The following is a 16,566-nucleotide window of genomic DNA, read 5'->3' on the forward strand; positions in this document are numbered from 1 at the left end:
AGAGGGCTGGAGGGCTGGAGGGCTGGAGGGCTGGCAGGCGGGTGTGCAGAGGTGACTATCACGGGTGATGTGACGAGCAGAGACGCTGCTGAGCAACCCTCACCGATCAGTGGGCAGCGCGCCATCGCTCCTGTGGATCGCAGCGGGAGGAAAGGGAGAGCCCGGCCGCCCGCCGCTGACGATTGTCTGAGTGGCTTTCTCGTCTCGTCGCGGTGCCGTCGCAGAAGGAATACCGGCTAGGCTAGCTAGCATGCACGTCGGCCGGCTCGCCTCACGCCGCCGCTTCACCGCCATTGTATAGATAACTGCTAAGCCGCACCGCGCAACCGTCGCTGGATTCACCCCCGCCCGCGCCCTCGCGACTCCACACAGCTCCCCATCTCCCTCGCACCGCACGCCGCACGCGACACACAGCGCCAATTCGCCCTGGAGCCTGCGCGCCCTGCCCAACCTCACCTCGGTCCCGCCGCACGAGCCGTCTTGTGACGACATCACCGCCGTCAGCCACCCTCGGGCGACGGGCCAATTCGCACCCTCAGTGCGCCGCGAGCTGCCGCCTGGCACCGTCCAGCATCCACCAGAAGAGGCCCCTCCGTGCGTCTGCCATGGGCTGCTCACGCCCTGCCGTCCCCCGAGTGCGCGTCCGACAGGCCTGCTCCCACGGCCGCTCCACCTCCTGCTGAGACGGGCTCCCTGGATGGCGGCATGCGCCCGGTGACAGACATGCTCGGCCAGTTCTTCAGCGGCCGCAAAGCCGCCGCCGCCCACCCGTCACCGGCCACCACGCTCGATTCTGCCACCGAAGAGTCCCACACGCGACACCTGCTCTATCCCGAATCGAACACCCTCTACCACCCCGAAGGACAGCCATACCCGCTGCATGGCGCCTCGCTCCTGCTGGGGAGCGGCCATGACGGGCCTCTGCCGGAGATCGACCTCGAGTTCCCCCGGGACTGCCGCATCATCATCGCCCAGGACGAGACCGCCTCGATGCCCAAGACCATACTCTTCGACTCGAAGCCGGGCCCGCCGCGCGCAGAGTCGCCCACGCAGAGCACGCGGGCGAGGGCCTTTGGCGGTGTCGCCAGCGCCAGCACGGCGGGCCCTACCTTCGGAGGCCTGCATGCCCGCCGCTCGTCCCTCGTCACCGAGTCGACAACACCACGCTCTCCCACCGTGGGCGGCTTTGCGCGCTCCCGCACCCGCGGCAACTCCATCTCCTCCATGCCGAACATCGACGAGCACTCGCAGGCTCTGGCCAAGGGCCAGTCTAAAGCAAGGGATTCAACCGACCTGCTCAACATATGCTTGGACTGCATGTTCGGAAACACGCCCATGAACTACAGGGGCAACTCCAACAAGATCCACATTGTGCCGCTGGACCCTAAACCAGCCGAGTCTGCTGTCTTGTCACCAAATCTGCAAGACGCTACCAACTCCCTAGGCAGAGCGGACGGTCTGCGAAGAAGGAGCCATCTAGCCAAATCCTACACTCCAGGGAACCCACCACCCGAGCTACCGCCCCCCGATGCTGGCAGCAGTACTTCAAAGGAGCCCCGCAGACGTACCATCTTCATTACACGCATGTTCTCCGTCACGATCCCAGACGATGACCAGGACACATCAAACGTCCCCACACCTACGCCCCAGAACTCCCTCGGGAACGGCAATGGATTCCCCTTCCCTCGTACCGGCGCCAAAGGCGGAGCCCCGAGAATGCCGCCTTCTCGCAAAAGTCCCATGTATGCTATCACAGTTATCCTCCACCTGCCAATAGCTGCAGCCTCGTCGACCCTCCGCCCGCCATCCCGACCGGGCAATCCGAGGACCAGTCACGTGTCCACCTCCGCTACGGGCCATGACTCCCTAGGATCATCCCTGGACTCAGACAGGCGCGCCGGATGGGCTTTTATTGATTCCAACTTTGGTGTCGAGTCACTCCTCTCCACCTCGCTAAGCAGCGACGTCGACGACCGCGTAGATGTAGTCGGCCAGCACTGGGATGTCATCATGCGGGCTCTGACCAGCCTTCAGTTCGTCGTCCAGGAACGTATTCTGGCTTCTTTCAAGAAGGCAGAGATAGCTTCTCCACCGGTGCTGCCGCAACCCCGCACACAACCGTCTCGCTCGAGCATGAGAGAGACTCCCCTCCCGCCAATACGCCGAGCGCTGAGGCTGCAGCCGCACGCCCTCATGTTCGACCAAGAAATCAAGAAGGCGGTGGAGCTTGCAGGAAACCGCATCGTGAGCGGCATGCGGATTCCTCGGGTACTGACGGGCCAAGGCAAATGGGGCGTGTGGCGCGAAGAAGCAAGATGGCTCGGCAGATGGGCCGGCAGGCGAGAGGAGAATTTCTTCTTCTTCAACCTACTCACGGCCTTTCTGGGAAACCACACTGAATGGCTCAACCTGCTCGGTCCAAAATGGCATCGCAAGCGCCACCGAGAACAGCAGAAGTCCAGTGCTGGCGAGAACCTGATCATCTCCAACCGCACTGTCATTGTGTCCCCAGACAAGATGGCGGCACGACGGTTGATCTTCCTGCTGGCTGCATTCTTGCCACCAAACACTTCTACTGTATACGACGGAGCTTCTCCCATGCGGCCGAGCACTTCTGCGTCTCTCCGCGCATACTCGCAGTCCCCTCCAACTAATATGCCGCCGTCAAGGAGGCATTCCCTGCGCCGTCACATCAATCGACGTCCCCGAGGCAAGCAGAGTATGACAAACATGCGTCTACAGCCTCCGGCAACGAATGGTGCCAGCCTCTCCACGCTAGAGTCAGCAAACACGCGCTCCGACTCTGGCGTTGCTGAATTCCATGAAGCACCCAGACACTCACGGCGCTCGTCTGCTCACTCTATACGCACTAGCTTGGTAATCCCGTCCATGTCCGATAGTGTTGCTACCTCGAAGGGCAGCACTGCTACTGTGGCAACTGCTACCCCTCAAAACGCCGTCCCGGTTGCGCACTTCACTCTCCCTCGAACCAAATCCTCCGGGCCATCGCCCGAGGATAGGCCTGAGAGCAGTGATAGCTTAGCATCCGCGAACTTAATGCACACTCTGCAACGGAGCGGTACTGGCCACACCAGCAATCCTAGTACAGATTCAGGGAACTCAAGCCGCTGGAGTGGCTTCATGAACTTCTGGAGCGGACGCCGTGGGTCTTCAACCGACCACAGTGACTACTTGCAGAGCACAGACGACGGTCTGGGCATCGCTGGCTCAGCCTATCGAGGCACAGACCGTCCACGCTCCCAACTGGAGCAGATGGTGCAGGATCTCTCCATGGATGGGGTATTCGGCGATGCCGATGTATATGAACCTTCTACAAGTAATGCAAGTACCGCTACGGAGAACTCTCCTGAGACTTTTCCGCTGGGTACCAGCGGGGTCACACCGTCCGCTGCACGGCCAATACCCGAACGGCCGAAGACGTTCGACTCTACCCTAAAGCTCTCGGTGAACGAGAAGGACGGCGTCATCGACGTCGATATTTCGCTCCCCGACTTTGGCTCGCCTCTGCAGTCCCCGTTGCTTGGAGGCTATGCTTCGGCTTCCAGCCAGCATGGCTCTAGCTACGGCGAGTCGTCTGTGTTATCGATGCCTTGCGTCGAACCTGAGCAACCTGTCAATGCTGCTGGCTGGTTGAAGCAGTTCCACCCAGACTTCGCAGTGCAAGCCATCAAACCTTACGCTGAGCTTGAGCGTGACATTAAGTGGGCCATGAGCGCCGAACCAACGCCCATAACCTCCGCTGCGACACCAACACTTGAACAAGGTCCGCTCGAGCGTTGGGTTGATGTCTGCTCAGCTCTGGTTGCAGACACACGCACTTTCAGCATCAAGCGCCTCCGCTTGCGGCGGCTCGTGAGACTCATTCCGATACCGACATACCAGGCGTCGGCCATGACCCCAGGAATCGCTGGGATGCCTCCTGGGCGCTCGCAGTATGGCAATCCGTATACGGCTGGGTCGGTCGCCCCGATGATGACCGAAGTGCATCTCGACGAGAAGTTCTATGAAGAGCAGATCATGGACTTCGATGCGACTTTGATCGATGCTGTGGATCGCGTGCTGGCGCAGTCTGGCCAAGCTTCTCGTGTTCAATCCGCCAGCTCGTCACGATCCAGCTCTAGGCGGGGAAGGCGCGACACCCGCTCTGGGTCTGACGCTGGTCACCATATGGAAGTCGCGCAAACCGACTGTAAGGCCGTTATCTTTGACGCGTTGGAGTCGGTCGTCAAGAACGTGACGGCGGAGCGCAACCGTAAAGACGAGTCGAAAGAAGAGACCAGGGGCGAGAATAAAGCGATCCAAGAAGTTGCAAAACCCGCGACGGATTCTTCTTTACGGGAGGGGATCCGCCGCTGGCTTACCGAAGTCGAGTGAGGGAACTTCCTCCTCTCGACAGTCTTCAAAGTTGAGTCGAGCTCCTACCTTTTATGTTCCCGGAGCCGAGCACGCCTTCTTACGTGCTGCTGCCACGGCGATCCTTCGAGCACGTCAACCGTGTCTCATCCTACATCATCCTTTGCCCCCCTTTGATAACATTGTATTATACTACCATCTTGCGTTCCTTTCTTCGTTCTTCTTTACAAGTTCAACCTCGGTATCGCGAGGCGAGCCGCGTCCGGTGCGGCGCGTCGCTCACATTTCAATTTCTGATCTGTCACTGCGTTTTAGCGGGCGTTATCTTGGGAATCAGGTCTTTTTACTATACACGGACTTCGGGTCGATATCCATGGGCGGACATCTGATCGCACTACTGCGGAGGCTGGACGGCCTCACTTTTATGGGTGGTTTACGGCGGCGCTACGGCCATATTAATGGGTATGATTGCGCTTTCAACATGTTCGCCTGCGCAGGCATGGGGCCTTCCTGAGAGGATTCACGGGAGGCCCTGGGTATCTAGGAATACAACATCTGCCATTTGGATTTACTGATAATTCCACTATTGCAATACTCGCGCGACGCTCACGATGCTGCGTCAGCCTATCAGAAGCATTCCGACGCCGTGCAACCCTCCCCACGCCGCCATGGCGTCCAAACCCCGCACTTCTCAGTTCCAGGCACGCTCAGTAAGCACACCGTTCATCACTCTCTATTCTCTTTGCATGCGGCTTCGCTTCCGCGTGCATTATCTAAGGTTTGTCAAATGTTTGCTTGGCCGAGGTCGTTTGTCAAGCTTCTGCAATGCTGAGTAAAGCCGGCTCGGAACTTGGAACGCCCTACCGAAGCGAGACGGTCATGACGAAAGCGGTACGAGATTAGCGCGGGGAGCTTTCGACGCCATAGCTCCAACTTCGAGCTCTATTCTTTCATGGATATAAAGTCGAAGCCTGTTCTCGTTCGAATTGCAGTAGTAGTTTTGCTCCTCTCCCTCTTCAACCCCATCTCTTTTATGACCACGTTCCTCTCCCGTCTGCGGACCCTAAGCTCACACTTCCCCTCGTCTTCCACCTTCACTCACCCCCTCACAGCTTCCACTTCGCGCACTTTCGCCATGGATAAAGCTCCTAGCATCACCGACTGGGTCAAACCCGGCGACAAGAGCGGCGAATTCAAGCGCCAGACAAGCGTCTTCAGGAACTGGATTGAAAACAAGCCCGGCGCGGAGTTCCCACCGGAAAAGGACAGGTATCACTTGTACGTCAGCTATGCGTGTCCGTGGGCGCATAGGACCTTGATTGTGCGGCGGCTGAAAGGGTTAGAGGGGATAGTGGGGGTGACTAGTGTGCACTGGCACATGGGGGAAAGGGGCTGGCGGTTCACAACCCCCGACGAGAACGTGCCGGGCGAGGACGTCACGCCCGATCCGCTCCACGAGGGCTACACGCACCTCCGCGACATCTACTTTGAGCAGAATCCGCAGTATGAGGGGCGCTTCACGGTGCCGACGCTGTACGACAAGAAGCAGAAGAAGATTGTGAATAATGAGAGCAGCGAGATCATCAGGATGTTCTATTACGCGTTTGATGATCTGCTGGATGAGGAGCACAAGGGGCTTGATTTGTTCCCCGAGGAGTTGAGGAAGGACATTGAGGAGATGAATGAGTGGGTGTATAATGACGTTAATAACGGAGTGTATAAGTCGGGCTTTGCTACGTAAGTCTCTCCCCCTATCCTCCCAGCAGAAGAAAATACCAACGCTAACACAATCCCCCCAGCACCGAAGAAGCGTACACCCGCGCCGTCACCCAACTCTTCGCCTCCCTCGACCGCCTCGAATCCCACCTCTCCACCTCCTCAACCCCCTATCTGCTCTCCGCCCCGCACCTCACCGAAGCTGACATCCGCCTCTACACCACCATCGTCCGCTTCGACCCCGTCTACGTGCAGCACTTCAAGTGCAATATCCGCGACATTCGCTCGGGATATCCGTACCTGCACCGTTGGCTCAGGCATCTGTACTGGGATTTTCCGGCATTCAAGCAGACCACGCAGTTCGAGCATATCAAGAAGCATTATACGAAGAGCCATGCGCAGATTAATCGGTTTGCGATTACGCCGGTCGGTCCGGTGCCGGATGTGCTGGGGAAGGAGGAGGAGGTGCTGGCGGTGCGGTTTGCGGCTGCGGTGGGGAAGAAGTAGGGAAGATTTGAGGGAAGTTAGGGAGGGGAAACAGATTAGGAATGATTGGATCTCTTTGTTGCTGTAATGTATCTCTAGTCGAGTTGAACCGAAAAGTTTGCAGTTAACGAACGAATACGAAATGTCGCCTCTTATATGAGAAGTCTTGCTCAATGCACTCGTTGTGAAGGGCCCAAGCGCATCGAGGGTTTGCTTAGCGACGGTGATCTATGTGACGACGATGATTCCGTTGGTGTCTGGGTTTCCGCGTACGCCGCTTGTGTCGTCTTCTCGAGTGGTAATGACGGCCGGAGCATAAGTGGCAGTTTGGCAAAAAAAATTGCTCTAAGAGACCAGCGTCTTTGTGTAATCGATGTGGTATTGACCCTATTGCGGTAGCCGCCCATGACGGTTTGTTAACCGGGTTAGAGACGGCGCGGGATGGGTAGGTAATTCCTGCTAGTTCGAGTAGACGAAAGGAAGACTGACTCGTTGATCAATCGGTGTAGACTTGGTGGCGTTGAGAGATAGCGTAGATTCAGTAGCTTCTTTATAATCAACTTCGAGCGAAAAGTGGTCTACTCTCGGTAGTTAATGGCTCTAGAAGTCCATATGCTCCGTCTCATGGATCAGAAACTTCGGATGCGGCAGAGCGGAGGAGAAGCTCGTTCAGAGGCAAACCGAGCTCACTCTGGATGGGAGACCAACGGGAAATAGTTGCTTACCCGACTTGCCCTTCTCTATCTTGGTTACGACAGCTTCAGCGTACTCAAGAATGGCAAAAATAGAGCATGTCAGATGTGAATTTGTATCGTTCATTACGCAGTTTAGCAAGAGTTGACATTGAGTAAGAAGGCTACGTACATTGAGCTCGTCTTGGCTTCTCCTTTCGCAAGGATACTGAACCCCGGCATCGCGGTAAGGTGCGAGCTCATCGCTGGGGGAGGGCGACGCCCGAAGGAGCACAGCCCCCACCACCCCGGACGCTGGTGATGTCATCAGTCCAATTCATGGAATGGACTGGGAGTCGCCTGTATCCGTTCTCGTGCCAGGCCTTCGGCATGAGCCCCTCTAACAAAATTGGAAAGGGAGAAAGCAGGTAGCCTCCTCTGGATCTTCAAGTCACCCTTTCTCAGCTGTCGGGGTTCAGCCAAGATCTCGAGAAGCACGGGTGTTGGCTCCTGTGAGTCCGTCGTCAATCTTGTGAGCACTGCGTGGGTCTCGTGAGTCGCAGCAGCCGACGCCTGCAACTCTGTCGTCAACCCACGAAGAGCGTCCCGAAGCGTCTCGGCAGTCGACCCCCCATGAGGAGTGAATGCCATCATCAACGCCTCCAGGCTTCCCAGGCGCAGATAAATTTTCTCTAGGCGTTCGTGCATCCACCGAAGCCGATCAACAGAGGGATCGTATCTGACAACCGCGACGTAAAAGGAAAAGGCAAAAGACAAAATGGTGAAAATGGCCCCGAACATCGTCCAGACTGTCGGAAACCAGAAAGCAAAAGACGCATCCATGATGGTCGTAAAGAGAAGCAGAATTTGGCACAGAATCAAGAAACAAAGTGAACAAAGTGCCAAAGGTGCCAGTCCTGAGGAGAGAAAGAGAAGAAACCAAATGACGGGACAGACGAACGTTTTGAAGCAGCCATGGCAAATAGTTACTCTTTCATCCAAGTCTTGAGACCAAACAATTGATAGACGAGGAAAGCGTGTGTAGGGTAAGAGGCAAATACCAACTGGGCAGGGACGTCTTTGTATGTAAGGGAAGCCACGAGGCAAGAGTGTCATGAATTTGGGACGATATGAAGCATGATTTCTCACTTCTGACGGAAGGATTTGCAAAAATTTGGGTGAGATGCGGAATATCAACTGAAACAACCGTGTATCCTGGAGCCTCCTGGGTGCAAGCCATCCGGTACCTAGGTAGTGGCCATGGGAAACTCGAATTAGACAATGTGATAAGAAAGAGCGACGTTCCAAAATGGCAGTTGTGGGACCCGGACTTGTCAAAATCAGAACTCAGTTGCTATCCATTACTTACGGACGGGACTGTATGTTCGGGTACCAAGGTACGTAGGATAACGATGAGGCTTCGTAGACTCAACAAAGGCAGCCACCAGCAATCTTGGGGCTGAGGTCGGGCCGAAATATCGCCGGCTCATCGCGTTAGTGCGCCAAGACCACTGACTTCTTCCCACGTGAGATGGTGAACTGGGTGAGGGTCACGTGATCGCGCTAGTACTAGTGTCCACGGGTATATAGCCCGAGCTTCACAATGTTACACTCAACTTTCTGCTTCAACACTAACCACCCTACCTAGTCAACGAGGATGGTCGCGGGTGCTGTCCAGTGGCTTTCCCGGCGCCTAGCGACGCTCCTTCGGCAGCGTCCTCGACCACGCTTGGGTGCGTTCGCCCTTCCTCCTGAGATTATCTTGATGGTCACTACATATCTCACCGATCCGTCCGTCATATCTCTCGCTTTGACCTGCCGAACTCTTCACAGCCTTTGCTTTCCCCGACACCCGCGTCTAAACACGGCAGAGAAGGAAGAGCTGTTGCTCTGGCTGGAGAAGGACACAGCCACTCTATATTTCTGCCATTATTGCGCGAAGCTCCATCGATGGCACACACGCTGGGCCAATTCCATCTCCGAGGAGGATTTGCCATGCGATAAACACCTTCTATTCAGCTCCATTAGCTTCGCACCTGGCGACATCTCATATCACCATGCGCGCTTGGTGATGAATCGACATTTTTACGGTCCCTCCCACGGGCTGCCTCTCCACAAACTCGAGAAGCGGATCTGGTTGCACAGTCTTCGAAACACGGTCACGTATTCTGCGTCCCTGCATGCACGCATCGTCGATGATAAACTTCTAGTGTTATCAGTTAGAACCATGTATCATCCACGAGGTGACTCGGGGCTACTTAGGGACTATATCGATTGCTGGGCAACCCAAGCCTGTCAACATCTCACCCTAGGAAGAGGATGCCCTAATTACGCTCCCAAGCAGCTTCCTGAGCTAGCCAAGAACAAAACTACGCCTGGCCGTTTCGCACCTTGCGAGCAATCATTCGGATCCTGCACCTTCTGTCCAACAGACTATTGCATCGACATATCCTGGCGCGGCAGAAAGAAGGGTTATATCATAAAAGTATCTATTTATCGCCAGCTTGGGGACTGTAGATCGCCGTTTGACTGGAGCTGGCGTGCTATGACAACCCTGACGATAGAAGAACCACGAACGGCGTTTCCGCTAGAATACAGGCCTGGAATTATTAGAGACAGATGGAATAAAGCCGACGGTATCGATAGCAGGACCCAAGGCGAATGGGTTGAGATACCTGGACTGGCTTCGTTAGGACGGCCAAGAGCCCGTGCTGCTGTGGCCCTTTAAGCAAGCTCACGGCAAACTCTTATACGAGTAACAGTTACGCGTAGATAGTTAGAAACTGAAACCTAATAATTTTGCTAAAAGAGCCACAAACCTGGCGTTGCAGGATTAGAAGGTTCCAAGGTGCCGGATGCGACTTGCACCCTCATCTCCCCCAACACCACACTATGTTTCCAACCAGACCTCGCTTCTCTTCGTCCGCCATCGCTTCGTGAGACCCACTCGTTTCTCTACCAAGAGAAGTGGGCTAATGCGAGCTAGGCAAAAAAGGAGATATTAATCGATGAGGCCGCCTTGCCAGAAATACCACACCCTGTCTGACAGCGTCCACACACTCAGCGACCTACTCATTCCACCACCCCCAAATCCACGACAGCAGTGTGCCTAGGCTTAACAGGCGCCTATTGTGAGTCTCGTTTCGCCCATGGCCATAATTCGGAGCCGGACTGCGATTGGGCTCGGAGTCCGGACATGGACCACAGTCCGCACGCCAATCTTCGCACTATGCACTGCAACAGTCTCGATCACACAGCAATATCGATTGTGTGCAATCAAAGAGCAATATTGACAAGGGCGATATCCGACGCTACAACGGCGGTTATCGCCGCCTTCCGATCTACCAAGAGAAAGCAGCAAGCTGTCTGGAGTATCAGCATCATGGCTGAGAAACAACGGCCTTACCCTAGGACCCTACTCTTGACCTTCCGATATATCTCATGGAGCTTACCGGAGCTTCCAAGAACAGGAGTATGCCCATGGCCAAACGCGCTGCCCGCCCGTTCTGTCCACATCGCTGAACATGCGCGTTCTTCTGGGTCTAAGATCGACGTTACGCTCTGTGCTCACGATGTCTCACCACGGCCGCCCGTTGTCAGTTGCCGTTGCCTTGCATGATCGGTGAGCGGGGACACCGATTCGATGCTGTCGTCCCCAGATGACGTCTAGTGGATCCGTCGTGTTGGTTCGCAAAGGATCGGTTCCTTACCTTCAAGGAGCAGCTACACTCCGCCGCCGAGGAAATCGGAATTCGAAGGCCCCATACGGAGTCTTCGGTCGCCTGGTTTGCATCTACACACACATACGACGCGCACAAGTTTTTCTGCTGAGTGTCATCTCCCCGTCAGAATAGGTGCTCTTGAAATAAACAAGAGAGACTGCCTTGAGATTCGCCTCGCCCCTGCTTACTTTCTCGCTTCGCTTCGTCTTGCCTGGACCGCCGACATCCAGCCTATATTGCCTGACATTATGGGCGCCACACATCACGCCCAGCATGAAACCCAAGATTCGCATGCGATGTGGAAACATTGGGGGTTTGCCGGACTTCCTACAACCAATAACGACGGATCTCGTGCGGCATCTGCGTGGCCGAGAATCCAGCGATGGGGGTGGTAAGCGAGCGTCATCGTCGGCCCGGCTGACCTTGCCCTGCGACTACCTTAAGCTTATTTTCGGTACCGACCCCTGTCAGCCCTATGCCTGTCTCGGCCTACCGTCAGGCTTCAACCATCCTTCGCGCCACTTAGAGCCAAACCTCACTTCATGCCATCTGGAAACGACAAACGCTGATGCCTTCCAACATGATTCCTCCAAGCAGCAGGGGCCGCGATTCTCAAATCCATCCGCCCGTCTCTCGACTGACGGCCGCTGACAGGGATATCCTCCGGTTCCCGAACTTTGATTGCATCCAGCATTCACAACCAAGAATCCACCGCGCAGAAGCCAGTCACTATCCATTCCTTCCTGTGTTATTGACCATCGTCCATTGCCCACTGCCCACTGCCGGAGCCTAACGCTTCTATTCTTGCACGCACACTCAGTCCTTTTCGCACTCTGCCGCTTTTCCGCAACTTGTCACGTTTGACACCTTCGCCTGATTCGCTTGTCCGCATTGCGCCTCACCAGCTCGTCCGGGAAGAGGATCCAACAACAGCTGACCCGCCGGCCATGCAAGTATTGTCTCCTTCCGCTAGACGATCAGACACACAAAGTACAGCCACCACAGCCACGCCACGAAGTCATGCGATGACTTGCTTGCTCATTCACGCAATAGCTCGAGTGCGGGCTCCTCTCCGTACCATCTGCTCCTACCCAACATGGACTAATTCTAGCGGCTCTCGCGAAGTCCGCTGCGACCCTCCAGACTGCTAATGTCCGCTTATCCATTGCCATAGTTCCAATCCAGGAAGTCGCTCCACACGCGGTACCAGTTAATGACATATGCGCCGCCCATGGCCAAGACGACATGCCGCATCTCGGAGGCTCCCCCTTCGATCGGCGCAAGACGTGCGATCCTTCCTTATGGGGTTTCATGGCGGTGCAGCGGGATAGGTAGGATCTCAGCTCAGCAGGGCAGGGACCCGAGAACCTGCACCGTTGCCGCATACATATCTCGAGCTAGCTAGCTTGTCACGCTTGAGCTTCCTGATCCTGAAGGAGCTAACTGGCCTAGTCGCCCTTCCTTCCCCTCCTACAAGTGTGCGTGCATCCGACCCCCGACCCCATCTCCCTACGGCATCTGCCGCCACGCCGGCAAACGCCTAGCCGAGCCACTACAGGATGGAGACTTTATGACATAGTCCAAGTCCCTTACTTCTGCAGGAGAATCCTCTTTGTTCTGACTAAACGGGAAGTTGACAAGCGTGAATATCCGGTCCGCGCCTGTAAGCTGCACTTTCGCGGGCGCAACCGAGACAAAATATCAAGCCCACGCATCGGAGAAGTTACTTGGCTTGACTACCACGTATACGGTAAGAAGCCTTTGGCCTTCCGTTTCGAGTCCTCGGGCACTCCAGGCTTGGGGAAGTATTCCCCGCCGCCACATCCAAGGCATCAAGATCCTTCCGCATTGGGGCATCACTCCATCCATCATGGTAGGCAACCGGATCAAATGAATCAATCGATCAAGCTTGTTTGATCTTCTTCAAGGGTATCTGTTGCTTTTACTTCCAAACTATACCATAGACATCGCTGCGCCAATGCATGCTTCATCCGTACTCGTGTGGGGCGAAATCCTCGCACTCGTACACCGCCACAGCTCCCCCATATGCCACCCCACCCACTCACAGCAAAGCACCCCCAACATCCCCCAACGTCTGTTTCGTAACCTCGTCCCGCACCTTGCCTACCCGCTTGGCTGAGTCCAAGATAGCCATCTCAATCGCCTTGAGCGCCTCGACCAGCTCGCGTCTCTGATCCTGGGGCCTGCTCCTGCTGCCTGTCAACTGCTGCGCCTTCTCCACGGTGCCAGCCTCCATGGTCCGCAGATGTGCTTCGATCTCACGGATCTGCCGTTGATATAGGTCAAGGGTGCGACCAAGGTCATCCGCGCGCCTGTTGAAGTAGCCAAGGAGGTCCACTGGCTTGGTGGGATCGTCCTCGTCAAGGGACGTGGACGGTGCTGGTTTCGAAGTCGAAGTGCTCAAATTCGCAGTGTTGCCGTAGCGGAATTGCGGCGGAAGCCCCTGGTTCTCGATTGCACGGAAGCTGAGCGATGCGTCTTCTGCGTCCTTCTTGACCAAGCCCTTCAGGTAGGCGATGTTGGCGGAGTCGTTGTCGAGGCTGAGTTCGATGGTGGAAAGGAAATTCTCAATGTAGGTGACGTCGGGCGTTACTGTAGCGACCATCTCCATATGTCCTGGTAGTGTTTCACGCGTCTTGTTCGCGGTATCGATCTTCTTTTGGAGCACCTCGTCGAGCTGTATGATCTCATTCTGGATGTCGGGATGCAGATCGCTAAAGCGGGTGGTGCCCTTTATCGATTCGATCGCGGACATCTGGACTGCCTGGGAGGCGCCCAGATTGGGGCCTGTCACAGTGTGACTGCCAAGTGTGAAGGGCCTGTTTTGGGTAGACATGCCGCCAAATTGCGAGCTCTGCTGCTGGGGCTGCGTCTGCTGGATCGAGCCAAAGAGCGAGGGTGTCTGAGTCGGCTGCTGTGCGGTCGTGTGTCCAAACAAAGAAGGTGTGGTGGTTTGTTGTGTTGACGAGCCGCTAGAGAATGCGGTTAGCCTTTGTGCAACCGCAAACGGGCGCCCTTACTTACAACAGCGAGGGCTTCTGCTGTGTCTGGCCAAGCCCGCCGAATAGTCCTCCCGATTGGGAAGCCGCTGTCTGCGCGTTGCCTCCCAGAGCGCCCCCAAACAGTCCGCCACTCTGCTGGGGCTGCGACTGTGCCGTGGACGAGCCGAACAGCCCCCCGCCAGCGCCGCCGCTCGCTGCAGGCTTGTTTAGATTGCCAAAGAGACCCGCTGATTGCGGCTGCGAGGTAGTGGCTTGCCCCCCGAAGAGCGACCCGGACTGGGGTGGCTGTGATGTAGCGCCGAACAATCCTCCTGGCTGAGACTGTGACGTCGACCCAAAGAGGGCGCCGGTGCTCTGGGGCTGCGATGCATTGGTCGACGAGCCGAAGAGGCCTGCGCTCTGCTGGCCCTGGCTGGTATTATTTCCGCTGCTTGCCCGTTAGCATGCGCCGTCATATGCATGTGTGCGGGACGTGATGAGAAAGCCGGCCCCAAGCCCTACGGTCGGAGGTGGATGGCGCGGTTCCTGAAGGATGCGGCGATGTAGCTTAACTCGAGGTGGCTCTTAGGTGTCATGTGCAGTACGGTATATATATACTTACAAGAGGCCTCCGCTGGTATTGATGCTCAGCGAGTTGGAGCGCCCAAAGCCCGTCATTCTGTCGTTCTGCAGAAGCCCGCCCTTGCTTTACAGTATACGCAGCCGTTCGCAGCCAATCATCCACAGGGATAGAGCTGTATGCACAGTCCGAAATAGGGAGCGCACGCTGGGTGTGTACAAGGGCAGCGGAGTCGAGCAAGAATCGCAAAACGGACGTCGATGCAGTTCCGGCCGGCGCCTGCGGAGATGAGTGCCTATGGCGCGGAGCTGTTCCCCAGCTACAGCGCGGTCGAGGCGCGTCGCGAGTGGGAGATCGGGCTGATCAAGGAGAAGCTGGAGAGGGGCGAGGCGGTGGACCTGCCGCTATGCAGGATCGAGAGAGTCAGCGCGTGAGTTCCTTGTGCAACTGCCGCGGCGATGGTGTTTGGGTGTTTTGGCGAGCCAGCAGCCAAGCGCCGACGCGCGCCAAGGCCATCCACCGCAGAGCCGCACCTCTCCAGTCGCTCGGCTAATCCTTCCGCTAGGGGTGAGAGCACCGTGCGCTTTGGCCTGAAGCGCGGGAAGCTGCTCTACGTCTTCAAGTATCCCGCCCACGACGTCGAGCGCGACAAGCACCGCAACGTCATCACCCGCGCGCGCTTCATCAAGGAGTCGCTCGAGCAGGCCGGCTACAGCCTCGTCCCCTGGGACTTCAAGAAGGGCAAGCCGCCGAAATTCTGGGAGCGTGGAACAATGGACGAGGAGGACGACGATCTCTACGGGCCCTCCGAGACGACGGCGCCCGCCGAGCAGAAGAAGGAGGAACCGAAGAAGGAGAGCGACGACGAGGGCGGCGATGAGCCCATGGACGAGGGTCTAGAGTCTGGCGAGGAGGAAGACGAGGAATCCAGCGATTCTGTGGGATTCGCCCCCGCAGTAAACACTCAATCAAGGCTAACAAGGCTCAGGACCTCGAAATCATCATCGACAAGCCGCAAACCGCACCAAAGCCAGTCCAGTGGGTACTCCATGACGATGCAGACGAGCCCTCCAGCTCGCTAACAGTCCGCCAAAGACCAGCCCAGCCCCAAGAATCCAAGGCCATCAAGATCGAAGCGCCGCCCCAGCCGTCCTCCACACCCTCGCAAGCTCCCAAGTCAATAGTACCGCATCTGCCCTCGCAGCCAGGAACCGCCTACCCCATTGTCCACACCTCCAACGTTGACGTCAACGCCGACCCCGTCTACCCGCCCCTCGGCAAACCCCTCTCGCAAATCGACATGGACGCCGACCTCGCTGAGACCACGAAGCCATGGCGTCTGCCCGGTGCCGATCAGTCCGACTACTTCAACTATGGCTTTGATGAGTTCACCTGGGAAATGTATCGGCAGCGCCAACAAAACATGGTGGACCAGCTAGCCGCACAGAAAGCCGAGACCGCGCAGTTCCAGCAGTTCTTTGGCATGGGCGGTGCACCGTCGTCTGGCGCCGGAAATGCTGCTGTGCCTAGCGCACCGGCCGGGCCTCCTGCTAGTGGTGGTGGTGGCGGCGGCGGCGGTGGAGGAGGTGCTAGTGCAGCTGCAGGTGCCGGAATGGGTGGTATGCCGCCAGGTGGAATAAGCGAGGAGCAGATGGGCATGATGTTCCAGCAAATGATCCAGTCCGGCATGGATCCTAACAACATAGACTTCGGTACATTCATGCAGATGGCGGGGCAGGGTATGGGCGGCTTCGGGGGAGCCGGGGGGCAGCCAGGTGGTGGCTATGGCGGAGGAGGGGGAGGCGGCCAACCAAGTGGTAGCGGTGGTGGGGGTGGGGGTGGAGGCGGCAGAGGAAGGGGAGGGAGAGGGAGAGGTTGGTGAGAGGATTTCATCACTTCTAAGACGGATTTCGGTGGATTTGGGATCATGCATTTCTGGCGTTCTATGTACGATACCATGGATCACGGGCGGATATTGCCGCATGGGGCTTCCGATACTTCAAAAGTAGGACCAA

The 16,566-nt window shown here is 56.8% G+C and overlaps 6 protein-coding genes across 6 annotated transcripts; 4 read left to right on the forward strand and 2 right to left on the reverse strand.

Moving 5' to 3' along the window:
• Window positions 1–328: 328 nt before the first annotated feature.
• Window positions 329–4,395, forward strand: BU26DRAFT_496983 (uncharacterized protein; the record flags this gene model as incomplete). Its single annotated transcript, XM_033826274.1, has 2 exons — window positions 329–1,735; window positions 1,889–4,395. Exons 1-2 carry the CDS (start codon window positions 706–708, stop codon window positions 4,393–4,395), a joined length of 3,537 nt encoding a protein of 1,178 aa, XP_033676042.1. The 5' UTR covers window positions 329–705.
• Window positions 4,396–5,509: 1,114 nt separating this feature from the next.
• BU26DRAFT_535566 (glutathione S-transferase Gst3) lies at window positions 5,510–6,597 on the forward strand (the record flags this gene model as incomplete). The annotated part of the gene is made up of 2 exons (XM_033831293.1): window positions 5,510–6,111; window positions 6,174–6,597. 2 exons carry the CDS (start codon window positions 5,510–5,512, stop codon window positions 6,595–6,597), a joined length of 1,026 nt encoding a protein of 341 aa, XP_033676043.1.
• Window positions 6,598–7,377: 780 nt separating this feature from the next.
• Window positions 7,378–8,659, reverse strand: BU26DRAFT_186423 (uncharacterized protein). The gene has a single exon (XM_033820464.1). The coding sequence runs from the start codon at window positions 8,361–8,363 to the stop codon at window positions 7,575–7,577; it is 789 nt and encodes a 262-aa protein (XP_033676044.1). The 5' UTR covers window positions 8,364–8,659; the 3' UTR covers window positions 7,378–7,574.
• Window positions 8,660–8,877: 218 nt separating this feature from the next.
• Window positions 8,878–10,037, forward strand: BU26DRAFT_525570 (uncharacterized protein). Its single transcript, XM_033830533.1, has one exon. It carries the CDS (start codon window positions 8,905–8,907, stop codon window positions 9,973–9,975), a length of 1,071 nt encoding a protein of 356 aa, XP_033676045.1. The 5' UTR covers window positions 8,878–8,904; the 3' UTR covers window positions 9,976–10,037.
• Window positions 10,038–12,907: 2,870 nt separating this feature from the next.
• Window positions 12,908–15,015, reverse strand: BU26DRAFT_469698 (uncharacterized protein). Its single transcript, XM_033825324.1, has 3 exons — window positions 14,594–15,015; window positions 14,015–14,419; window positions 12,908–13,962 (listed from the first exon to the last, which is right to left on the reverse strand). The coding sequence occupies exons 1-3, from the start codon at window positions 14,647–14,649 to the stop codon at window positions 13,032–13,034; spliced, it is 1,392 nt and encodes a 463-aa protein (XP_033676046.1). The 5' UTR covers window positions 14,650–15,015; the 3' UTR covers window positions 12,908–13,031.
• On the forward strand, window positions 14,958–16,433 carry BU26DRAFT_556480 (uncharacterized protein; the record flags this gene model as incomplete). The annotated part of the gene is made up of 3 exons (XM_033832384.1): window positions 14,958–14,981; window positions 15,175–15,489; window positions 15,525–16,433. The coding sequence occupies 3 exons, from the start codon at window positions 14,958–14,960 to the stop codon at window positions 16,431–16,433; spliced, it is 1,248 nt and encodes a 415-aa protein (XP_033676047.1).
• Window positions 16,434–16,566: the final 133 nt, after the last annotated feature.

Source organism: Trematosphaeria pertusa (assembly GCF_010094035.1).
Source record: "Trematosphaeria pertusa strain CBS 122368 unplaced genomic scaffold BU26scaffold_26, whole genome shotgun sequence".
NCBI classification, from domain to species: Eukaryota; Fungi; Ascomycota; class Dothideomycetes; order Pleosporales; family Trematosphaeriaceae; genus Trematosphaeria; species Trematosphaeria pertusa.

Excerpts from the sequence above, each read along its gene's own strand:
- BU26DRAFT_186423 (XM_033820464.1), bottom strand. The coding sequence starts at position 8,363 with ATGACACTCTTGCCTCGTGGCTTCCCTTACATACAAAGACGTCCCTGC.
- BU26DRAFT_525570 (XM_033830533.1), top strand. The coding sequence starts at position 8,905 with ATGGTCGCGGGTGCTGTCCAGTGGCTTTCCCGGCGCCTAGCGACGCTC.
- BU26DRAFT_469698 (XM_033825324.1), bottom strand. The coding sequence starts at position 14,649 with ATGACGGGCTTTGGGCGCTCCAACTCGCTGAGCATCAATACCAGCGGA. Across the intron at positions 14,420-14,593 it reads AATACCAGCGGAGGCCTCTT|CGGAAATAATACCAGCCAGG; the intron begins GTAAGTATATAT and ends ACGGGCAAGCAG. Across the intron at positions 13,963-14,014 it reads CAGCAGAAGCCCTCGCTGTT|CGGCTCGTCAACACAACAAA; the intron begins GTAAGTAAGGGC and ends CGCATTCTCTAG.